This window comes from Trichosurus vulpecula, chromosome 4 (assembly GCF_011100635.1).
Source record: "Trichosurus vulpecula isolate mTriVul1 chromosome 4, mTriVul1.pri, whole genome shotgun sequence".
Taxonomy (NCBI): Eukaryota; Metazoa; Chordata; class Mammalia; order Diprotodontia; family Phalangeridae; genus Trichosurus; species Trichosurus vulpecula.
In genome coordinates, this window is record NC_050576.1 from 22,912,505 (window position 1) to 22,938,517 (window position 26,013).

General features: G+C 43.3%; 1 protein-coding gene across 1 annotated transcript in view; it reads left to right on the plus strand.

The window, feature by feature from the left end:
- DAB1 (DAB adaptor protein 1) overlaps positions 1-26,013 on the plus strand; it is a 653,733-nt gene that overhangs the window by 427,706 nt on the left and 200,014 nt on the right. The window contains exon 2 of the mRNA XM_036754288.1: positions 3,932-4,135. Coding sequence (XP_036610183.1) covers positions 4,069-4,135 — 67 coding nt within the window. The 5' untranslated portion in view covers positions 3,932-4,068. The remainder of the gene's footprint in view (positions 1-3,931; positions 4,136-26,013) is intronic.

Consider the following 26,013-nt stretch of genomic DNA (forward strand, 5'->3'; position numbering starts at 1 on the left):
GCAGAAGCAGAGACATAGAGATAGAAAAATGGTGGGGGGGGGGGGGGGGAGAAAGAGACAGAGACCCAAAGGTAGAGATAAACAGGAGGAGAAAGAGAGAGAAAACAGAAATAGAGAAAAAAAGAAAAATAGACAGACGGAGATGGAAAGAAACAGAGAGACAGTGACAGAGAGGAGAAGGAGAGAGAAGAAAGAGGGAAGAAGAGGGGAAGGAAAGCAAGAGAATAAATGACGGAGCAGAAAGAACTCTGGATCTAGAAGGAGAAGATTTTATTTAAGCCTCAGCTCTGTTCCTTCAGTGACCCTAGGCAAGTCACTTGTCTTTCCTCCATTTCTTCCTCTAAAAATAATGAATTGGACTAACTGCAGGGGCTCGAAGCCTTTTTCTGTGTCATGTCCTCATTTGCCAGTTTGAGGAAGCCCAGGAACTGCTTCTCAGAATCATGTCTTTAAATGTTTCAAATAAAATGCATTTAATTACAGGGAAAAAAATACAATTATATATGGAAATACATTATCAAAATTAAAAACACCAAGTTTCGGACCTTGGGGGCAAGAACCTTCCCACTAAAGGATTTCTGAGGTTCCTTTTAGCCACAATATTTTATGTGATATTATTTGTTTATATTTGTGTGCCTGTGCATTATTTTGTGTGTGTGTGTGTGTGTGTGTGTGTGTGTGTGTGTTTTCTTTCTGTTCCAGAGCTTTGTGCTCCTCTTTCCTCCTGGCTTGTTTATTGTTGGGGGTTGAATTCCATCCTCTGCAAGCCAAGGCTTCCCCATTGCTCAACCCTCATCCCAGACAGCCAGAGTGTCTGTAGTGTACATCTCGATGTGAAGAGCTCATTACAAAAAACCTGACACACTTCAGGAATATTAAATTACCAGAGATTGCATGGCACCAAGAAACGTTATTGAAGCTTTTCAAAATTCGGGGAGAGTCTGAATTTCTCTGATAGAATTTCACAGCTTCTCCTGCAAGGGGTGGGGAGAAAGAAAAAAAAATGATTGTAATTGTCACATTGTTCCAGGTTGTGGTGGACTTGATTCTCCCTAATTACAGATAAATGTATTTCTGAAATAATTTGAGGTTCCTTCTCAGACTTGGCCCAGGCTTCTTGACTTCTTAAAAAATCAAGAAGGGACTGTGGTAATGGCATTATCTTGCTAAGCTCCCATGGCTTGTTTCCCTCTTGAATAGGGACCAAGGAGACTTTACTGTACATACATACGTATGTATATACATGTATGTGTATGTATGTTATTTCCTTACTCCTGAAATTCATAAGTCATTTTTGAGGCTCTTGAATAGAAATATTTTTTGTTGAATGCAGGGAGGGGTGACTTAAATTGATCAATGACAGCATGGTGAGGAAGGAGGGAGGGAGGGAAGAAATGAACTAATGAGTGAATGAACAAGAGAAGGAAGGGAGGGAGGAAGGAAGGAGGGAAGGAAGGAAGAAGTGAACAAATGAACAAGGGAAGGAAGAACAGGAGGGAGGAAGGGAGGGAAGGAAGGAAGAAAGAAATGAACTAATGAATGAATGAACAAGAGAAGCAAGGGAGGAAGGAAGGGAGGCAGGAAAGAAGGGAGAGAGGAAGGTTAGTTATGTCAAGTGCCTAATATATTCCAGGTACCCTTAATAAATATTGTCTCATTCGATCCTCACTCCAACCCTGGGATATAGGCACTAGTATTATTCTGATTTTAATCAATCAATTAAACACTTATTTAGCCCCTGATTTGTGCCAGGCACTGTGCAAAACCCCGAAAATATAAAAGAGGCAAAAGACAGTCCCTGTCCTCAAGGAGCTTACAGTCTAATGGGAGAGAATAGGGAAACACATGTACATCCAATGAGCTACATGCTGAATAAATAGGTGGTAATTAACAGAGGGAAGGCAGTAGAATGAAGAGCAGGTGAGGAGGGTGCCTTCTTTTCATTCTTTCTTTCTCTCCTTAATCCTGTGGCCAAGTTCTCAGATCTACAAAAGCACTATCATATTCACGCTAGCTATCAATATTCAATAAATTAACCTCTAAGTTCAGGTTCATTGAAGCTTTCAGTAGCATAACCATCAGCCTCCATGTTGTTCAAGCGTGCTCTGGCCCCCTCGCTTTTTCTTCTTACCTACCTCCATTGCCTTGCTATGGTTGCCCAACTTCTCTGGGACCTGGCAGACTAAGGCCTCTGACATGGTGGAAAGAAAACTCAAACTGGGGTGGAGAGAGGGAGACAGGCTGGGGTGGAGCAAAGAATACCCATGTTGGAGTGGTTGGGGCTGGGTTCAAATCCCAACTCAGCCACTTACCATTCTGTGATGCTGGGCTACTTACTTAATGGCCTCAGACCTCTGTTTCTTTGTCTCTAAAATGGGATATTCAATCAGGTGGACTCCAAGGGCCCTTTGGACTCTAGGTCTGTCATCTGTGATTCTGTAACTTGGATTGGATTCTGGCTCCAAATGCTTCTTCCTTGTGTGACCATGGATGAGTCACTTAATTTCTCTTAGCCTCAGTTTCCTCATCTGTAGTGCATCCCTCAGAGGGTAATCATGAAGAACCTGCTTCGTGAATGGGATTTGCTCTTTTCCAGCAATATGGAATCAGCAGCTCTTGTGGTTGTAGGAATTACAGATGGTCAAAGAGGACGTGGGGTTACAGTTATGACTTTTGACCCACACGGGCAGTTCAGAGGCATCATGCCTAGGGATGTAAACACTGGAGTTGGAATCAGGAGACTTGGTTTTGAAAGCAAATTCCCAGGCTGTGGGACTATAGGCAGGTCACTTCTGAACCTTGGTGGCTTCATCTGTGAAATGGGCATACAACTTTTCCTAACTACTTCTGAGAGAGCTGATATGAGGGAAGTACTTGGCAGACTCTAAACTGCTATCTAAGTGTGAATTATTGTTATGATCCTACCTCTGAGCTCCTAGAACTAACAGTGGTCTTTTTTTACTTCCTCTATGTGCTGTTACAGATAGGCTTCTTGACAGCAATATTCAGCTAATAAGTTCTAGTCTGTGTTTATGTGTATTTATTCCTCCATCCTCTCCTCTCCTGCTTCCTCCCTTTCATTTTCCTTCCTTCTTTATTTCTTTCCCTTTCTTTCTTCCTTCTCTCCTCCTCTTTTTCTCCCCATCCCCCCATCTTTGTGTATCTCTTCTTCCCTCCTTTCCTCTGGCTTTCTAATCTTCACTCTCCTGTGTTGGTTATTTCTTCTCCTTTTCCTCTGTCTCTTTCCTTTTCTTTCCCTTTCTCAGCTTTTTTTTCTTCCATCTCTTATTCTTATTCTTCCCCCTCCCCCTCCCTCCCTGTTTCTCTCTCCCCCCTTGCTCTCTACTCTGTATTCCTGCCTTCCCATTTAGCTAGAACCACAGCATTCTCTCAAAAACTGACACCACAAATTGGCTTGCTAGAAAGTTTTATATAGCTCACATTTGTCACCTAACCCTCAAAACCCAATTGTGTGTCAGCTCCATAGCCCCTCTGATCTCCAGCAGCGAAGGAAAGGCCATGGGTCACTTCTCAGCAACCCCTCTTGGCTTCTAGGACACTGATCTAGCTTGCCTGATGAATGCCCTCCCCTTAGAAAAGTCCTCCATGATTCTGTTCCAGAGTCATTCCTGGCATATAATTTGGTGTCATCATCAGGCAAACAAAGGATGCTAGAATTAACAAATTGGAAAAGAAATCATTGGACTCCCAGCACCATCTTGCCCACCCTCTCATACCTAGGCCTTTGATCTCAGTCTGGCCTTTCCCATGTTAAGTTTAATGAAAGATGTTCGCATCTCTTGACTCGTATGACCCCTGCCTATTATTTTAAGAGAACGAGGCTTCCTTTGCCAATGACTTATTTCCTCTTCTCCCTGATTTGCTTGGACTACCTGACCATTAAGATCACAATGTTTGTTTTGTGTTTCAGCACTCTAGTGGAGTGAGTGAGATGTGCTGTCGGTGGGCATAGTATCTGAAGGGAGAAGCCGTTCTCTGGGAGAGGAATTCTCAATGAGCCTGCCCAAGACACTGGATCTGTGTGAAGAGGACTAAGGATATAATAGGATGTCAACGGAGACAGACCTGCAAGTGGCTGTTAAATCCAGCACCAAGAGAGACTCCAGAAAGAAAGGTGGGAGAATTTGCATCACTTCCCTTGCTGCCTTAATGAGCTTTGCCAGGTTTGGAGATGACAGGCTATCTAGGAACAGATAAAATTCCGAGTGAGGCTGGGGGAAGAAGCGTTCCAACTGGGTCTGTTGTTGAGTTTCCAGCAATGACTTACAGTATGGCGTCGTTTGGGCTGTTGGGTTGTAAGGGAGGGAGGCTGGCCTCAGTCCTCTGCCCTGACAAAGGCTGTGGCCTGGCTGAATCCTTCTTATTGAGTGGGCTATCATTTCTGATTTGTTAATGGGTTGTGCTAAGAGGCTGAATCTTACTATAAGAGTCTTCTTTCTCTTCTGTCTATTTGTTGCATTCCTCTTTCCAAATTGTAGGTGAAGACTGTGGCAGCATGCCTTGGTGAGTGGGAGAGAAGAAACTTAGACTAAGAAAAGGGTAGCTCTCGTGGGAGAATGGGGCTATGGATGAGAGTAGATTTGTTAACTTGTCACACACAGACACACACACATATACACAGATGGGAGGCATCAGCACCAGGAAGATAGGGGTTCACATCTTGCCTCTGATAATATGACTACGTGAACCTGAGCAAGTCACAACTCTTTAAAAGTATAAATTACAGATAAAATCCCAAGCTGTGTTGGTGGAGGGAGCTTCCTTAACTGGTCATTCCTTATATCAGTGAAATCACATGTCCCGTCCCATTCTTGTTTCTCACCCCTTCCCTTCTACTCCTTTATTCCCTATCCTCTACTCCATCCTTCATTGCTGTGCACATTGATGGTAATGCATTTGTATCATTTCAATGGACTCACAATAACAAACATGCAGCTACTCTCTCCACCAATGCAAATTCTAATCCAAACCATAGTAAAATGTTCACTTTCATAAGGTTCATATACCCCCATAATATAATGTGTGCCCCATAAATACGTATTCATCTGCTGCCCCATCAATACATATTGATCTGCATATATATGAGAGCCAACATGGGGCGCTGGATAGAGAGTTGGTCTTGGAAACAGGAAAACTTGGCATTAGATCCCACCTTGGATATATATTTTCTATGTGAACTTTCTCAAGTCACTTCTCCATCAGAATCTCAGTTTCCTGAGAGAATAATTATGTAATTGTACGTGCAGAAATATATATATATATATATATATATATATATATATATTATATGTATATATATATACACAGAGAGATAGAGATAGAGATAGAGAGAGAGAGAGAGAGAGAGAGGAGGAGGAGGAGTAATTCCTGATTTCACTGGCAAAGGGAACTCAGAATGTGGAGATTCCTTCCACCATTGAAAATCAGTAACTGTTCTGAAACTTATGATCTTAGAGAGTTGTCTAGAACACTGTTAACTGTCTTGCCTAGATAACCAATTTGAAACATAACGATTACAGATTTGTATGGTGGATAGACTGACTGGCGCAGAGTCAAGAATATCTTTGTTGAAGTCCTTCCTCTGACATACACTGATTGTGTGACCCTGGGCAAGTCATTCAACTTTTATGTACCTAAATAAAGTCCTCAGAGTTTATCTTCTAAAAGAAGTCATAGACAGATAGGTAGAGATCCATATTGGGGGCTGGGGGGAGGAGTGGAGTTCCCAAACTGAAAGTTCTCTTTGCTCACAAAACCACAGATCTGTCATGAATTTGCAAATGGTACTCTGCCCAGGAGTAATATAAGCATCATATCTAGGCCTCCTGTGCTTTTGCAGGGAACCCATGCTTAATCCTTTTAAGGGAAGAAAAGAAGACTAAATTTATCACAATAATGCCATGTACTGAAATACTATGGAGAAGGAATTTGCAGGCAGGTGGGCTTTTAAGTCTTTCTCCTGTCTTTAAGTGAAGGCCCTGTGAATTGGGACTTTGAGGAACTTGACTTGTCTCTCTCAACAAAATGCTCATCTGAATCAAAGTCCAACCCTGGAAAACCTTTAACCAGTTAAAATTAGAGGTCAGACACATATCAATGAAATAGTACCTTGAAGTATTGATGGGGTAGGAGGAAAGGCAGTGTGCTGTGGTTCGACTAACCCAACCAACTACAGAATCATAGACTCATGGATGGGACTTTAGAGGCTATCAAGTCTAATCTTTTTATTTTACAGATGAGGATAGAAAGGCAGGGATATCTTGCCAGGGATATTACTACTAGTGTCTGGGACAGAATTTGAACTTGAGTCTTCCTAACTCAAAATTTGATACTTCCTTTAGTCTGCTGCATAAGCAAGTCGTGACTTGAGGGTTTGAAGGAACCTCAGATGCCATCTATTGCAGCGCTCTCCTTTTACAGATGAGGTTCAAAGATGCCAAATCACTTCTTCCAGGTGATACAGATAGCCAGGGGTCGATCTGGGAATAAATTTGCAAAGGCTGGAAAGATGGGAAGGCATCAGGTTGTGATGTGGTCCCATGGCATTGGCTTCCTTGCTGTTCCCCACATGAGGTACTCCACCTCCAGTCTCCAGGCATTTCCTCTGGAATGTTTTCCCTCCTCATTTCTGCCTCCTGGCTTTCTCCAAGTTCAGCCAAATTTCTACCCTCTACAAGAAGCCTTTTCCTACTTTTCCTTAATGTTGGTGTATTCCCTCTGAGGATTATCTCCAATTTATCCTAGTTTTAAACTTGTTTGGATATAACTGCTTGTTGTCTCCCCAATTAGACACTGAGTTTCTTGAGGGCAAGGACTGCTCTTAAACTTTTCTTTGTAGCCACACTCTATGGCCTATACTGTAAGCACTTAATAAATATTTGTTGAGAGAGAAAGGAGGAGGAGGTGGTGGTCGGGGAGAAGTGAAAGCAGACAAAACAGACATGGAGCTTTTGAGGGGGTTAGGAATGGATTCTGTTGAATCCATCAGATTTCTTCACTAATGTTAAAATTGTTCAGTTCAATACATATTCATGAAGGGTTTGTCCTATTCTCTTATTGGGTATCTTGCTGGCTGTGAGTTTTGAGTTGTCCTCTTGGAGGCTGAACCCACATGACCCCAAATTGAAACTGAACCTCCAGGGCCTTTTTCTAGATTGAAGTTTTTCTTCTCTAAATTTTGAAATAACCTTAGGGCCTAGGTTTTGTTAACTAAAAATAGTGCCCCCAATATGATACTGGGCCCCCTCTATCCACAAAAGAAGAGATATTTGACAAGGATTTTAAGAATTTGCCTTGCCTTGCTTAGCTTGAGAGGGCAGAATTGGCAGCAGGGGGTGGAAGTTGCATGGAGAAAAATGTAGGGTCCGTGTTAAGAAATAATTCCTAGTGATTACAAGTATTTGAAAGTGAAACAGGCTTCCTGGAGAGATGAGAGGAGGTCCCCTCCTTCCTTAGAGGGCTTCAAGCAGAGGCTGGGGATGTGGAGGGGAGAGGATAATTTTGGTCAGTTACTTGTTGGACTAGATTGCCTCTGGGATCTTTTCCATGGCTGAGGTTCTGGGATTCTGTGAAACAGTCCTGGAGGATGACTTCCCTTCTCCCAACCCCCTTTCTGTGTTTCCCTGTCTCCTTTCGTCCCTTCCCTCCCTCCCCCTCCTCTCTCTTTCTCTCTGTCTCTCTCTCTCTCTCTGTCTCTCTGTCTGTCTGTCTCTGTGTGTGTCTGTGTCTCTCCTCTCCTCCCCAAACCTGTTGAAAACAAGCAGAGATGCTTCACATCAAAGCTAACCATAAGCATATTTCACAGGAGAATGAGTTTTCCGACAGGCTGTGTATAAACTTTAACTAGTGTATTCGCTGTTCAAATAAGAGATGGATGAAGTCAGAAATAAAGTCATTTCCCTCATTTATTTTTTATTGGATTGTGTCACAACATGTGCATCTCCCCCAGATGGGCTTGATTCCACAAGTGGGATTTGATGGATGACTGGAAAGAAGCGTGTGCTTTTCAGGTTCATTACCTGTCACGAGGAATCTGTGCCAGTGACTCCTGGGCAGCAGCGGGAGGAGGTTGAGACAGGGCTCACTGGCCTGGGCTAGAAGGCCTGGGCTCCAGCTGTGGATCCTTGGGGAGTCACTAGACTTCATGAGCCTCAGTTTTCTTATCTGCAACATTGGAAAAACAATCTGTAATCTGAACCTCCCAAATGACTGGCCAAGGCATTTCAATCTAACCCACATTTATTAATCATCTATTCTGTGCCAGGCATCGAGCAAGACCCTAGGGATTCAAAATGGAAGACAGCCCCTACCCTCAAGGGGGCTTATATTCTACTGACGGGAAATAATATATTCATAGTAAATAAAAAAATAGCATATTCATTTTTGTCATTCAGTTGTTTTTCAATCTTGTCTGGCTCCTTGTGACCCCATCTTGGCAGAGATACTGGAGTGGTTTGTCATTTCCTTCTCCAGGCCAATGGGATTAAGTGACTTGCCCAGGGTCACACAGCTAATAAGTGTCTGAGGCCAGAGTTGAACTCAGTAAGATATCTTCCTGATTCCAGGCCAAACACTCTATCCATTGCTCAGAGGGCCATTGATCTAGAGGTAAAAGGAATCTTAGAAGCCAACTTCCTCATTTTACAAAGGGAGGAAACTGAGGCCCAGAGTGCCCCCCCACCCCCAGTCACATAGGTGCTAAGTAGGAGAGTAGAGAAGGGAAGGGGAGGGGATAAACATTTATATATCACCTACTATATGCCAAGCTAAGTGCTTTACAAATATGATCTCATTCGATCCTTACAACCCTGGAAGATAAATGCTGTTATTTTCCCATTTTACAACTGAGGAAACTGAAGCAGACTGAGGTTAAGTGACTTTTCCAAGATCACACAGCTAGCAAGTATCTAGGGGACTTTTTAAGCTTAGGTCACCCTGATTCAAAGTGCAGCTCTCATAGCATTTTCTTTCTCTGTATTAAAGGGCCCTGGACATGCCCATTCGGGCGCAGGGCAGTAAGTGTTCTCTTGACCCTGCTGCCTGATAGGATCCTACATGTGTTATCTCTTACTGCGTGGGTCTCTGTCCTGGCTTTCACCCTTGGCCCTGAGAGGCTCTGATGCCTCAAGCCTCCACTTACTTAGGAGGGTGAAGAACCCACTTGCATAAATGTAATCTAACTTTTTTTTTTGACTAATTGTCTCATTTATTCTTGGGGAAGACACGGCTTCCATGCTTCTTTGAAAAAGTTTAGCTAACATGCCCTCAGTAAGTAAGTGCTCCGTGCTCTGTGTAATGAATCCTGCTAAGTGCTATAGATGGCTTATCAGAGGTAGTGAATGCCTTAGAAGAGCATCCCAGGGGAAAAGATGCTGGTGGGGATGTGGCTGAGGGGCCAACATTCCTTTTGATGAGCAGAAGCATCAGGTGCCTAGTCTGGGACCTTGGGGGGTGAACAAAGATGAAGAATGACACCTGTATTGGTCCATTATTCAACAAACATTTATTTCTTCATTTTCAGGTATAAAATTTGGGAGTTGTGCCAAATTCTCTCTAAGCTTCTAACTCCAATAGTGTGTTCTAATGTTCTAAATTCTAAGATCCCATCCAGCTCACAAATTCTCAAATTTCTGTTCATTCTATGTTCTAGGCTGTTTCCCTACATTGTGCTGTTTTCACTCTCCTCTCCCTCTTCTCCCTCTCTTCTGCTCTCCCTCCCTTCCTCCCTCCCTCCCTCTATCTCTTTTCATCTCTCTCCCCCCTCTATCTCTTTCTTCATCTCTATCTCTCTAGTCTCTCCTTCAGCAGTTAATTATCATTTTTGTGCCAATGCCTCCCAGGTCTTTATATCCAGCCCCAGCCTGCTCAGCTTCTTCAATCCCACATCTCCCTTTTAGAGTGAAAGCTCTGTGTAATTAGAGAGAGTTTTGCATTTGCATCTCCAGTGCATAGTTCAGAAGTAATGGGCACTTAATAAGTAACGGTGTATTAATTGACTGGTTGACTGTGTTCTAAGGAACCTTCCGTCTGTGAGGCATCTAAGTGGTGCAGTGTATGTATGTCTGGACTTGGTGTCAGGAGACCAGTTGTTTGATCCTGAGCAAGTCACTTAACCCTTCTCAGCCTCAGTTTCCTCATCTGGAAAATGGGGATACCAGTACTGCCTACTTTTGAAGATTATGAGAAGCAGATGAGCTAAGGCATGTCGAGCATGTTGCAGACTTTCCAGGACTTACTGTGTAACTTCTGCCATGGTTATTATCACCATTACCAGTCTGTTAGTAGTAGGAGCAGTAGTAATGATAACAATGACATGAGTAGCTTAGGGGCACGGTGGATTGAATGCCGAACCCGGAGTCAAGAGATCCTGAATTTGAATTTAGCCTGGGAAACGTAGGCATTGTGTGTGACCCTGGGCAAGTCACCTAACCTCTGCCTGCCTCAGTTTCTTCTTCTATAGAATGGGGATAATAATAGAACCCATTGCTCAGAATTCTGAGAGTAAAGTGAGATAGCATATGTAAAGTGCTTTGCAAAGCGCTGTATAAATGCTTATTATTATTATTTATTGTTGTCGTTCTAACATCACATGTTCTGAGTCCCTTTCCGACCTTGGCATTCTGTGGTTCTGAATGGAAAGGGAAAATGAGCTTTCTTAAATAACCCGGCTTCTTGTGTTCCCCTACTTAATGGTATTTTATTTTTTTTCCAATCACATATAAAGAGTTTTCTGCACTCACTTTTCATAAGATCTTGAGTTCCATTTTTTTACCCTTCTTCCCTTCCTCCTCCCCAAGATGGCGAACAGTCTGATATAGGTAAATAACCTGACTTCTATCCTTTCCAGTGGTTGCATTGCTCTATCTCCATCTGTTTGCTCAGTCTGTCCCCTGTGTCTGGCAGGAATTCCCTCTTCATTTCTGCCTCAGAAAATCCCTAAATTGCTTCCATGCTTAACTCATGCTCCATCCCCTCCATAAGGCCTTCCCTGACCTCCCAAATGCTTGTGCCACCCCTTACTCCTCCACTCACTTAGTAACTAGAGCAGTTGATGGCACTGTGAAGAGATAATTGGAGGTGGAATTCAAATCCAGCCTCAGGCATTTACTTGCTGTGTGACCTTGAGCAAGTCATGTAACTTTTCTCAGCCTCGGTTGGCTCACCTGTGAAATGGTGATAATAGGAACACATATCACAGGGCTTTTGAAAGGATCAAATGAGATAAGAGGCAAAGCTTGTAAATGTATTATTATATTTATTGTGTATTTATTTACCCAGGTATATTTTTGAGGGAATGCAGGCCCCTTGAGGGTAGGAACTCTTTAAGTTTTAAATCCTTTGGATTCCCAGGGCTGGGCATAGGACATTCCAATTGGAATATCCTTAGGGACACATGGAATGGTTAATAGAATCTTAGCCAGAAGCATGTCTTGCCTGAGGTCGTAAGTTGTAGGGGTGCTGGGGATCTATATTTGAGTTCTAGCTTTTATTAATCAGCTTGGCAACCTTGAGGAAACCAGCTACCTCCTCTTGGCTTTGGTTTCTCATCAATGAAATGCCCGAGTTAGCCTGGCTAATCCCTTAAAATCTGTTCCAGTTCTAAAATCCTGCCACTCCATGAACTGCAAATGGGAAATATTTAACCTGGAGAAAAGAAGACTTAGGGGAGATTTAATTCAATTCAACAAACATCTCTGATGTTTTAAGTTCTACCTTTGAATATTTAAAGGGCTGTCATCTCAAAAAAATAAATGATTAGACTTATTCTATTTGGCAGCAGGAGAGAACTGGAATTCATGGGCTGTTGTTGTTTGTCCTTCATTCTCAAAGAGGACCATGACATCAGGGAGGTGATGCCATGACATGCAAGTTAATTGGATTTGAGTGACAGAGGACTGTGCAAAATCACCAGCCTCACCTTCTCCTCTGGAACCACCTAGGTTGAGCAACCAGATATAGATCAGGATCACTGGGGATGACTGTAGGTGCAGTGGGAGACTAAAATTTAAAAGAAGGCCAATATAGAATTAATATAAGAAAGAGCTTCTAAAGAATTCAGTTTAATTCAATTCATCAGGCACTTATAAATGAATGAAAAAGAATTTAATTAGCACATATATGTGCCATGAACTGTGCTAGGTACTAGAATGCAAAAATAAAAACGGAAAGTCTCTGTCCTGAAGATGCTTACATGCTACTGGAAGGAATATGTACAGTCGATTAATAAGCATTTATTATGTGCTTCTTGTATACTAAGCACCATAGCAAGCACTGAGGATGTAAAGAAAAGCAAAAACAAGATCCCTGACCTCAAGGAGCATACATTCTAATGGGAGAGACACCATGAAAAACATCATATATCCAAGATATTTACAGGGTAAATGGAAAGTTATATATCAAGATAAGAATAAGAGTTATCCTCAAATGGAAATGACTATTTTGGGAAGGTAGCATCGACCACTCCTGGAGGAGTTAGGGTAGAATCGAGAGGAGCTAACTTGTTTAGGGATATTGTTGGGGAGATCCATCCATTGGATGCACTTTGGCCAAGCTGACTGCTGAGGTCTCTCAGAATTCTAGCATACAAAGATTCTAGAGTCACTGGGCCAGGCTTGCTCAGTCTCAGGCAGAGTGGAGTTTGGTTCACAGGCCCAACCGTAAATCTCCCAAGTAAAGAGATGTGGGGTTACTTTCTTCAGGAGTCACATTTATTAGGGAAAACAGGCAGGCCAGCACTGTTTGGGGCAGATTTATACCCGGGCCCTGTCACAGCTGGGGGAGAGAACTCACCCAGCTAATGGGCCTCTTCTGTCTCTAACTGTGATTTGCAAGCTGGAAAACTTCAAAATCAAGGATTTTAATTACGTTAATACATAAATTTCCCTTTGGTTGATAGGGGAGGCTCTTCTTGGGGAGACAAGGCAGTTATCTATGGTAAAATTGACCATCAGATTTTATTATGCGGGCCTAATAGAGACCTCATTCCTTTCTGTGAGTATATGTTCTTTAATTTATTAAGGAATACCTCACTCAGCAGGGTCATTTTCAGTAAGAATTTTCATTTCAAGTTTAAATGGTGACATAAATGTTAGGAGGGAAATGATACACATGATTTTTTTTTTTGGAAGTTGCACATATAAGCCCTGCCTGGGGACTCTGAGATGTTCAGAGCAGCAATTATAAGAAGGATTTTGCCTTCTTCTCTGTAGCTGCTGTTCAGTAAGCTACTTATCCTTTCCAGATGTGTGCCTGGGAACATCTGGGGATGTAATTTACCATCCTATAGGGCATGTTTTGACACTTTGATGGATGTATCTGAGATCTCACTGCCATGGGGATTCCTTTCATTCATTTGGCTTCAATATGGCAAACATTTATTAAGTGCCTGTTGAGTACCAGGAACTCTCCTAAGCCTTGAGGATTGAAAGATGAAATGGAAACCATTTCCTGCCCTCAGGGACCTTGTATTCTCTGGGGGGAAAGGAGGAAAAGGTGAATGCAATCTGTATACAAATAAATAAAGTTAATTAGGAGAACTAAAGCAGGGATAGACTGCCATTGTACCATCTTATTTCTATTGGTGTATAATCCTGTGTCTTTCATGAATCCTCCATAGAGCTCTTCCCCAAAGCCTTTGTAGAACCCAGAGCTTGGGACTTTGAGTTGAAAATGGCTATTAGACCAACCCATGCTTGAAAGGAATCCTTGTTGTAATATACTTGGCTAATAATAGAAAAGAACAGGCCTCTGCCTGAAGCCCTCCAAGGATGGAGCACTATACTTGGAGTCAGGAAGACCTGGGTTCAAATGTTACCTCAAATGCTCAGTGGCTTTGCAATCCCAAACAAGTCACTTTGTTCTCTGTGCCTCAGTTCCCTCATCTGTCAAATGAATGGGTTCAGCTTGGTGGCTTCTAAAGTCCCTCCTAGCTCTAAATCTATGACCTCTCAAAGCACTTCATTCGACTTTTGGATAGATCTAATTGTTAGGAAGGGCAGCAAGGTTGCTCAGTGGTTAGAGCGCTGGGCCTGGAGTCAGGAAGATCTGAATTCAAATCCAGCCTCAGACATCTCCTAGCTATGTAAATCTGGGCAAATCACTTAACCCTGTTTGCTTCACTTTCCTCAACTGTAAAATGAACTGGAGAAGGAAATGGCAAACCACTCCAGCATCTTTGCCAAGAAAACTCAAAATGGGGTCACAGAAAGTTGGACATGACTGAAAGGACTGAACATCACAAAAATTGTTAGAAAGGTTTTGTTTTGTCTTGTTTTGTCTTGTTTTCCAGAGGTTAAGCCTAAATTTGCTTCTTTTCAGCTTTCACCTGTTACTCATAGATTTTCCCTCTGGGGCCAAATCACACAAAAAAACATGCCTCTCACCCATGATTTCCTTTGATACTCAAAACAAACTAAAAACTACAGGATCCAAACAGTCTGACCCTTGTGGTCATCCAGTGCCTGCTAGAAAACCTCCAGCAGAGTGAAGAGAATGCTGGATTTGGAATCTGCAAGACCTTAGCTTTCTATCCCACCTCAAGAACTTAGTCATTGGCCTCACTGATCTCAGACTTTACTCCTCTGAGTCAGTGTGTCCTCATCTTTAAAATGAGGAGGTTCCATGCAATGGCCTCTAATATCTCCTCCACTTCCACACCTATGATCATGTCATCCTTGGATGAGTGGGAACCAACCACTTTCCAAGGCAGCTCCCTCCATGTTTGGACAGCTCCAGTTCATGAGGAACTTTTCCTCACCTTACCTCCAAATATGTTTCCTTGAAACTCCTGCCCATCATTGCTAGACCTGCTTTAGGGGACCCCTCTAGTAAGTCTAATCTCTCTTCTTCAGATAGTTCTTTAAGTGCCTGAAGACAGCGATCATATCTACCCTCCCCCTCCACACACCACAACAAGTTTCTTTTTTTTTTTCCCTCCAGGATAAATATGCCCAATTTCTTTATCTGATTCTTCAGTGGCATAAACTCAGAGTCCTTCACCCTCCTGGTCACCCTCCTCTGGACACTCTCCAGATCATAAATTTTCTTTCTAAAAATGCATTCCCACAAATGGATCCTTCATGATGATTGAAGGAAGATGTTCCCTAAAATGCCCAAACTTTCCTAAAAAATGCTATGTAGGTAAGTCAGGGTAAGAAGAAAAGGAATGTGGATGAAATGGACTGAAGTGGGATTAGTTCTTGAATGCTTTGATCCACCACTGATCTCACAAGTATGGGTATTCCCTCAGATCACCACCCACTAGGCTTTCTCATCTTTTGTGACTCTTGTCTCTCTCCTCCTATAGATTCTCCAGAGGAAGAGCCCTTCCTAGAAATCCATTGATATTTTGTGGCTTTCATTAGAACACATGGTGTAGGGGTGAGGAAGTGGCTGTCTTCTGGTTGTCTCATTGTCAAGGAAAGTGGCTTTTAAAGACAGTAACACTATCCCATCACATAGAGGCAGTGTCGTCTAATTATAGATGCACTAGACAGATTTAGGAGAAATCTGATTTTCTCCTCTGCCCTCACATTTCCTGGGCAGGGCTGTCCCAGAGTGCAATGGGGCACCTTGTGAGATACCAGGCTTCTCCTTCCTCCTGGAGGCCTTCAGGCAGAGGCTGGTTGATCATTGTTAACATGTGTAGTAGAGGGAAAGTCTGGTTAGGGATGGAAGACATCTTTTATACTCAGGGAGGATTGGAGAAGATTTCCTGGAGTCGGCATTAGAGCAGGATATCAAAGTAAGGAAAGGGTTAAAAGATGCTGATGTAGAGGGAAGGGAAGGAAAGAGGGAAAGGATTCTGGCCATGGAGATCAAGGGTTCCAGAAAGGGCAGGACAAATTCTGGGAATGGTGGACACTCCGACTGGGTTGGGACCTAGAATGTATGAATCCTTTGGTTTTGTAATTCTGTATATTCAGGACCAGATGAATGATGTCGAGTGTAAATCTCTAAGGATTTAGAGGAGACCTCTCTGAGGACTGGGTGCGAGGTGAGCCAGAGCCTGGGCACAGAAAGAAGGGAAGGACTCATTAGGAGGAAGAAGAGGGCAGAAGGAGTGCCCAATTGGGCCTGGAGAACGATGAATCAACCAGGCTGCAAGGGGACATCTGTGAAAGGGAGGAGATACAATGGGAGAGGAGTACTGGAGCCATGTTGTGGCAGGCCTCGAATGATGGACTAAGGAGTTTGGATTTTGTCCTGAGGCAGCAATTGTTCTCATTATGGTAGCTTATGTTTCTGCTGTGCTTTAAAGTTGACAAATAGTTCTTTGGGTGACTACCCTGTGAGGTATAGATTAAAAGTGTGTGTGTGTGTGTGTGTGTGTGTGTGTGTGTGTGTGTGTGTTTAATTCACATTTTACAGATGAGGAAACAGATTTGGAAAAATGATAAGGCTTCCCTGAGGTTAAGCAGCTAGGAAATGTTGGAGCCAGAATTTGAACCCAGGTTTTGATTTTGGTTTTTGTTTTTTTGACTCATTTTCAAGTCAATCCTTTGGTCACCAAATGGGAGATCTTAAGGGATTTTTCAGCATTCATTAGTTAAAAAAAAAAAAAAAAAACTTACTAAGTGCTTACCACATATAAGTATAAGTGCTCACCATAGGACCATTCTGGTCCTAATATAGGATTGAATAAGATATAAGCCTTGAAGTCATGAAGCTGATATAGTCCAGTAGGGAACAGTGCAGGGTGGAATGGGCAGTGTGATATGCCCTAAGCAATAGCATATAAGATCCTTTAGGGCAGAGATTGTCTCACTTTGGTCTTATAACACCATTGTCTGACACATAGTAGACTCATATACTTGTTGATTGGAGATATGCAAGCCAAATATTCCAGGGTTTTAGAGGGAAGACTCGTTTGTTCACTCATTCATTGATTTTTTTTTCTTTCTTCCATTCATTTGACAAATGAGTTCCCATTACTGTATTTGGAACCCAGTGCTTGGGAGAGATGGTAACCCATGGCCCCTGCCCTTCTAGAATTCACACCCTAGGAGGAAGATAGGTACAAACACAAATTATTGCAGTATTCAATATTCTATGATGAGCATCCCAGAAAGTTCCACCCAAGGTGTTCTGCAGCCACTTTGGGAGTCTCAGAATAATGCTTGTGGAAGCCAGGAAGGTGGATGCCCTCAAGGCAGAAAGGGAGGAGAGAGAAGAAAACGAATGACAGAGCATTGGGAACCCCGACACATAGAAGGAAGAGGGATCCCAAAAGGGGAGAAAGCATTGTGTGGTTAGTGGGATGACAGCAGATCTTTTCTACTTCAAGTTGCTTGACAGATTAGTGGGAGGAATGCTGGGTCCCTGAGTTCTAGCCCCAACTCTACATTTGTTTAACCATGATCTTGGGAAAAGCATTTAATCAACCCTTTGGCCTTAGCATCAAGAAGACCTGTGTTTAACTCCTGCTTATATTTCCTTTTGTCAGTTATGATGAAGTGGGGATTCCTTTGGTGGGTGGGTTGTATTAAATGGCTGTGCAGGGTTCCTCTGATTCTGTGTCATTCTCATGACAGTTTTTAGCTGGGTGACTATGGGCAATCATCACTTACCCTCTCACCTACCCTGAATCTGGAATACAGAGTTGGAAGCCCTTACTTTGTCTAGTTGTGGTAAGACTCAAAAGAAATGTTTGTAAAATTCTTTCTAAACCTTCAAGTGTTGTTTCCATAGTCTTTATTATTATTATTGTTTGTGTTGTTTGTAATAATCATAATAACTCCCCAGATCTGAGAGAGAAAACAAAGCTGCTCTCTCATCTGACCAAGGATCTAATTGCCAACTCTAATGACTTCATCTTAGCACTCAACCTTCTTGACCTCTCTCCAGCATTTGCCAGTGTTGACCTTCTTCTCCTCCTGGAGACTCTCTTCCTTCTGTGTTCTGTGTTTTCATGATTCTGTTAGCTCCTGTTTCTCCACCTGACTCCTTCTCAGTCTCCTTTGCCGATCCACCATCCAGCCTATACCCTTTTTGTGGGTGTACTTCAGGGGTCTATGTTGGATCCTTTCCTGCTTTCTCTTTATGCCAGGGCTTGGCAGCAATCAGGCCCACCACCTGTTTTTGTTCATCCCTAGTATAAGAATGGATTTTATGTTTTTAAATACAGGTTATACAAAAACAGGGGGCAGACCATATTTGGCCCTTAAGCTGTAGTTTGCCAACCCCTGCTGTGTACCATGTTGCCTGATGATCTCATTAGCTCCCACAAATTGAAGTACTATCTCACACAAATGTTATTCAGATCTATTTCTCTGTCCCAAGTGTCTTTTGGAGCTTCAGCCATTGCCGTCTAAATGTCTTGTGGGTACCTCCAATCCAGCATATTCAAAAGAGAACTCAGTCAGCCAGCTTCGTGACCTCGACTCCATCTTTGACTCTGCTGTCTCATTCAGCATATCCCATCAGTTTCCAAATCTTGTCACTTCCATCTCCACAATGTCTTTTTCGTGTGTTTCCCACTTGCCGTTCATGTAACCACCATGTTGGTTTAGGCCCTCACCTCTCACTTGGATTATTGTAATAACCCTAATAAGTCTCTCTTCCTCAAGTCTTGCCTCATTTCTGTCCAACCTACAACCACCTGCCAAAGTACTTTTCTTAATATATTCATCTGCTCAGTGGGTTCTAGTGATACCCTCTTATTTCTAGGCTCCCATACAAAGTCATTCTAGGTTTGGCATTTAAAACCTTTAACCTGGTTCTACCTTTCTAGTCTTCTCTAGAAAACTTTTTTCTTCTTTGTACTCTATATTCTAATTCTATTGGCCTATTCACTTTTACACACATACACACATGTGCACGTGGGCACACGCGCGCACACACACACACACGCACATACACACTCACCTCCAATAAGTTATTAATGTGGTTGAACTTCATGAAGAATACAAGCGGCATCATTTGGCCTTCTTCATCTTCAGAGAGATGACTTGGGTTTGTCGCCTTCTCCCAGTTGGTGGAGAGGGATGTGGCGAGTGTTCCCTGTGGCAGAGCTTGGACTCCAGTTCATAAACTTGCTTCTACAATTGGAGAGAGTTGCACCAAATGATGAATAGCAGCCCTGCATCTTATCATGTAATTCAGGATGATGTACGGGGCTGTTGGAAACTACGTTTGACGAATGTGCCCGGGAAAGGGAATTATCTCCAACAATGAAAAATGTTCTTATTATAGGATCCTAAAAAAGATCAGGACCCCTATCATTGGGAAAATGATCAGCGCTGCATCTCCTTATTAATAGTGATGTGGCGGTGCGTGCTAACGGCCTTGGGAGCTGGGTGGGAGTGGTGATGGATAGATGGGTGTGCAGGAAGCGGACTGAAATTATGAGCGGCAGCTTGATTGTGGATAGTGCCAGGAAAGTTTACAACTTGCTAATAAAATGAGAGTCCATGTTATAGCTCCATCAGCCAGCACCCAACAGCCTTTGATAAGGCTGAATTGTAGCTATGCCTATTAGGCTGTGACGACAGGTTATGGGGAGAGGAACTGGATTAAATGTACCTTAATCGCCCAGGTCGTTTCTGTGGCTATGCTGTGAACAGAGAATCTCAAGGCTGAAAATGTTAGAGGGAAAGTTTTTGGTCCTGGTGATCCTTACTCTAGTTTCATCCTGGTTAACCAAGACCATCTTTATTGGGCACTTCTGTCCTTTTCCCTTTGGCAGAAATCAGAATTTCCCAATTGGAAAGGACCTTAGACTTCACCTGGTCCACCCCCAATATCAACAAAAGTATTTTTTACCATTGCTGACTTACTGATCCTCAATGATGGGGGACTCATCACCTCCCATGGTGCCATGGGAGGCATGGTGGCACCTTGGTCTGGACAGCTTAATTTTTTTTTTTTCCTTATGTGTCAAGCCCAAATTCTCCTCTTGCTGCCTTCAATCTGTTTCTCCTAATTCTATCCTCTGGGGCCAAACAGAAAGAAGTCTATTCTCTTTCCTGCCTGGTACCTCTTAGTATTTGATGGACTTATCATTGATTCTCTGTCTTAGAATCTGAAGTTCGTAGATTTGGAACTATAAGGGCCTCAGAGGTCATTTATTTTACCCTGCTCATTTTACAGATGAGGAAACTGAGACCTGGAGAAGTAAGTTGTCTTGTATCACCCCAAGGACTAGCATAATGCCTGCCACATAGTAGATGTTTAATAAAGGATATAGATTGATTGATTGTCTTCAGGAACAAGTATCAGCATTGGGATTTGAACTCATATTCTCTGATTTGTTTCCAGTGCTTTCTCCATTCTAACATCTTATCTCTCGTCACTGTATTTGATCCTCACCATGACCCTGTGAGGTGAGTTTTAGAAATGTCATCATCCCCTGTTTATAGAGGAGGAAACCATGGTTCTATAGATTAAGTGGTTTGCTTACAGTGGTCCAGCCATCAAGCATCAGAGTCATGATATGAACCCAAGGCTTCTATTGGTAAGCCCATTTCTCTACAGTCAGGGGCCTTCCTGTGTTTCAGTGGCCTAATTCATTCATGGCGCTCAGCCTATCCAAGACTGGGGGGGCTCAGTTTCTGTCATGGTTCTCGAAAAGTCTGGAGCCCAGTCTTTTCTTTGTGGTTTCTATACTTCTCAGGACCCTCTCTCCAAAGCCACAGGATCTTGCTGATATTATGGTGCTTGGCTAAGCATAGGCCTGGCCTCTATTACCACCTTTGGACCTTGGCTGCAGACTGAGGATTCCAATGTCCTGCCATTGGACTCTCCCAACTGAAATGCTTCTTCTCCATAGCCTCACACCCAACACTCAAGAACACCCTTTTATGCTTTCTTGCTCATTACACAGCTTGAGTCTCTTTTAAGCATTTGTCAGGGATTATTTGTGTCATTCAGTAGGTGATTAATAAGTGTTGGTTGATTTGCTATGTAACTGTGAGACATGGGACCCGATAGTCTCTGAAGAAATGAGGAAGCCAGCTGGAATAGTGGCCAGAGGGCCGAATTTGGAGACAGGAAGATCTGAGTTCCAGTCGTTGTTGTGTTTGTCCTTCGTTTTTGTAGAAGACCATGTCATCAGGAAAATGATGACACGACTTGCAGTTGACTTTGATTTGAGTGAGGGAGGGCTGTGCAAGGTCACCAGCCTCACTTTCTCCTCCAGAGCCATCTGGGTCCTGGGGCCAGATATTCATCAGGACGACTGGAGATGGCCCAGGATGCAATGGGAGACTCTGGCCCTTTCAGGCTAAGGTCTTTTCAGGTTCTCACTTTGAGTGAGGTAATGCCCATTCAGTGAATAGGCTTCTTTAAGAAGTGAGTCAAGGGATGGCCCCTTTAATTAGAAAAAAGAAATTAAAAAATCAAACTGGGAGGGGAAGACCCTCAGGGCTGCTCCTCAAAAGAGAAAATCCCTTAGCAACTTGTTAGCTGCATGGCCCTTAGCAAATGACCCAACCTCTCTGAATCTTACTTTTCTCATGTGTGATCCTGCCCACATCACAACCCATCTGGTCCTCAATTTCCTTATCTGTAAAATAAGGTAATTGAACTCAGTGGTCCTTAAAGCCCCTTCCAGCTCCTGTGAGACTGTGAAATGACAGTGAGCACCTCTTAGGACGTGGTGGGTCTGAGCAGGCTGTAAGTCAATGAGGAACTTGGAAGAACAGTGGGAAGAGAGGTCACCATAGAGATGTGTGCTAGGAAGAGAAGGGTCAGAGATCATTTATGCGAATTTGCCCTGGGCTGTGCTGCCCTAGCAATAGGTAATCCCATGGTGAGGGTGGGGAATGACAGGTGGACAGAGTAAATTCTCCACAGGGACCTTTCCAATTACTAGAGAAGTCAGACTCTTATCATGTTGAGTGGACCTCCTGTGGTGGGCTTCTAGAAGGACATGGATGAGAGTCACCCAGCATGGGCAGGTGTGGATGGGTAGTGTTCTGTATCAGCATAGAGAACATTCAAATCAAGGAGATCCCAAAGTCACCGGCATCTTAGAGTGGGGAGCTTCTGTGACCATATCCAGCTCGAGATCTTGAGAGTGTGGAGTAGCCTGTATTACCTCCCATTCAGAAGCACTCTTATAAATACTAAATAGTAACTGTTTCTCTTTTGGCTAGGAACCCTGAGGATCTGCTCCTCCCAGTTTGATTTTTTTTTCTTTTATGACTTTTGATTAAAGGAGCCATCCCTTGATTAACTTCTTTTCTTAAAGGCCTATTCACTGAATGGGCATTACCTCACTCAAAGTGAGAACCTGAAAAGACCTTAGCCTGAAAGGGCCAGAGTCTCCCATTGCATCCTGGGCCATCTCCAGTCATCCTGGGGAATATCAGGCCACTGGACCCAGATGGCTCTGGAGGAGAAAGTGAGGCTGGTGACCTTGCACAGCCCTCCCTCACTCAAATCAAAGTCAACTGCAAGTCATGTCACCATTTCCCATATGTCATGGTCCTCTTCAAGAACAAAGGACAAACACAGCAAAGCTGTGCTGCTTTGGACAGTGCTGCACCAAAGTGGGACGAAAGCCAGCCTCTGAGTCAGGCAGGCCTCTGCCTAATTGTGCAACACTGCACTGGTGAGTTCTATTCTCGGGGCCCCAGTTTCATTATGTGACAACAGAAATGAGCATATTGCTCATACCAGGGTTGGGGAACCTGTGGCCTCGAGGCCACATGTGACCCTCTAGGTCCTCAAGTGTAGCCCTTTGACTGAACCCAAAATTCATATTAAAAAAATCCCCTTAAAAAAAAGATTTGTTCTGTAAAACTTGATCTCGCACCACACCCAAGTCATGTGGCCTCAAGGCCACAGGTTCCCCACTCCTGGGCCTGACCCCCTTAGACCCCCTCGTGACTCCCTTAGAATTGATAAACACATTGTAAGTACCTACTGTGTATATGGCACTGGGGATACTCCTATCCTCAAGGAGCTTATATTCTAATGTTAAATATTTATTTACTTTTGTTATTTGGATCTGAGATTCCTTCAGTATAGGGATGTCAGAAATTCCATCCGCTAATGTAGATTGGCTGCTGGTCTGTATGTTATAGACTTCAAATATTGCCTGCAACATTGAGCGGTTATTGCCTACAGCTCATAGCTAGTGTGAGTCAGCCAATCAATAAGCTCCTATTAAGCGCTTACTGTGTTCCAGGGGATACACAGTGAAGCAAAAGCATGGTCCCAGTCTAAAGTAGCTCACGGTCTGAAGGGGGAGGCAGTATGCTCAGTACTAGAAGATATTTCCAGAGTATAAGATCTCTCTCTGTCTGTCTCTCTGTCTCTGTCTGTCTGTCTCTCTCCTCCTCCCTCTCTCTCTCTCTCTCTCTCTCTCTCCCCCTCTTTCCCTCTCCCCCTCCCTCCCTCACTGCCTCTCTCTGTGTCTCTCTCCCCCTCTCTCTTTGTGTCTCTCTCCCCCTCCCTTCCTCCCTCCCTCCCTTCCTGTCTCTTATTCTCTCTTTGTTTCTCTCACATAAGATATAAACAAGATAGAGAGAAGGCAGTCTCAAAGGGAAGGGACTAGCACCACCTATGCCTCCTATAGAACATAGGATTTGAGGTGAAGGAAGCCCAGGAGATCAAGGGGAAGGAGGGAGAAGGAAGAGCATTGCAGGCGTTGGAGCCAGTCAGCGTCAATGTTCTGGGTCAGAGGTGGGAACGATGCATCCCTGCTCTTCTTGACTCAGTTAACTAACACCTGCTCTGTATATGGCACTGGGAATACTCCTGGCCTCAGGAAGTTTCCATTCTAATATTAAATAGCTTTGTATACGTGGTTTGCTTTCCTCTGTATACGTGGCCATCCGCCTCTTGGTCATAATAGGGTTTGTGAAGTGTTTCACGTCAGTCAATGAACGTTTATTAAACATTGACCTCCGTATCAGGCCATGAGCTAGAGTGTCTTGCTTGATCCTCACAGTGATTCCATGAGCTATTACACCCATATTCTAGATGAGGAAAGTGAGGCTGGGAGAGGTGACTCACCCAGAGCTAATGAATGTCAGAGGCAGAATCTGAACCAGAGTCTTCCTGACACCGAGCCCAGGGCTCTATCTATTACAGCACATTTCTTGGCTGGGAGGTATACCACATGTGCTGAGAAGTTATAATGAAAGCATTCTGTCACCCTTAAGATGCTATCGCAATGTGAGTTATAATTAAGCCCGGCTCTTGGAGGACACTTCAGGCCTATCACCCAAAGAAAGAAGCATGTTTCTCTTTGCTAATGGCCGCCTCGAAGCCCTGAGTGCTTTTTTTGCAGCTGGAGTCTTTTAACCTCAGCTTATCGACTTGATATCTGGTCCCCTGTGCTGTGATTTCTTGGTTCATCTGTTTTAATGTGCTGAAAAGTAAACACTGAACACTGTTTAGTGCCCTCTTGGTGACTTTGGGGTGGGGGTTGGGTGAGATGGGGACTAAGCCTCCAGCCCTGCTCCTCTGAAGAAGTCAACTTGGAAACCACTGAGAATATATTTTCCCAGTATCTCTCATCGAGTGATTAGCGCAGCTCTTTAGTTCTGGTCCTCTCCTCGATTCCTGGTAGATTTATTTTTCCCCTCTTAGAATTCTCCTGCCGCTCTCTCTGTCTGAGAGGCTGGAGATGCCATTTAAACATGGCTTATTAGGATTCCATTATTTGTCTCCACTATACAGTCAGCGGAATCAAGAAAGCAGACAGTGTTTTTAAATTGCAAATTTAAATGACAATTTATAGGGCAGGTCTGCTGGAAATTTTCTACCGTATGCATCTATCATTGTTGGTGTATGGATATATTTTATGCTGGTTCTCGCCTGTGCTGTCTTGCTCCCTCTTTTTTTCTTCTTCTTGAGAACACAACACATGCATCCACTGGGGAGAGTCAAGATTACCTGCTGTTTAACAAGCTGCAACAAGGTATGTATGGCTTGAGCACATTGGAGCTGGGAATTCAAAAGACAGGGACCTGAGTGCCAACTCTCTTGCTAATCTACATGGCCTCTAGCAAGTTATTTCTTGGTTCTGTGACCCAGGTTCATGGCATCACAGATTTAAACATTTCTATAAGGTTGACAAATAGTTTTGCCAACATTTCTCCTTTCCCTTCCCTTACCTTCCTTCTTCCCTTCCCTTCCTCCTTCCCTTCTCTTCCTCCTTCCCTTTTTCCTTTCAGTCTCTCTCTCTCTCTCTCTCTCTCTCTCTCTCTCTCTCTCTCTCTCTCTCTGTCTCTCTGTGTCTCTCTATCTCTCTCCTCTCCTCTCCTATTCCCTCCTTCTTTTCACTGCACTGTATGTCCTTTCTTAGTTGTGTATTGTGATTTATTTCCTTTCTTGACTGTAAGCTTATTGAAGGCACAAACTAAGGCAGTTTGCAATGAGCCACATAGCAGACACTTAATGTGTGCTTGTTGGATTGAATTAAATTAAATTACATGAAGACTGTAGTTTGAACATCCATATTTATGGTATGTGTGGTAAGCACATTTATATAATGAGGCTTTCCAATGTAATCTGAATTTGAAGAGTGAATCTCCATCATTTCTCCACTGGGGAGTTTGTACCTATGCCAGCCTCTTAGCAGCCTTGTGCGATGCTAGTGAGGCATCTTTCACAGGGCACTGGTACTACCCTGGCATATAAATTGTCAGATCTGGAAAGGTCATTAGAAATAGAATATCTAAGCTGGGAACATCAGAATGTGGAATGTGAAATCTAGAACACAAAATGTGTTCTAGTGTCAGAGCTGGGAGGACTTCCAAGAGCACTCAACTTTTAAATGAGCAAGTTGAGGGTCACTTTGGTTAGAGTACAAGGCAGGAGGGAACAGGATGTGGAATTTGACTCCATGGAAACAGAGCTGGTAAATACCATTAGATTATCTAATTTAGCAAAGCCAAAGGATCATAGGGTCATAGTATTTCAGCTGGAAGGGAACTCAGAGGCCATTTAGTTTAATCCCTCCATTTTATAGATGTGCAACCTGAGGCACAGTGTTAAATCACTTCTTCAAGGTTAACAGAGCGACAGGGCCCAGATTGG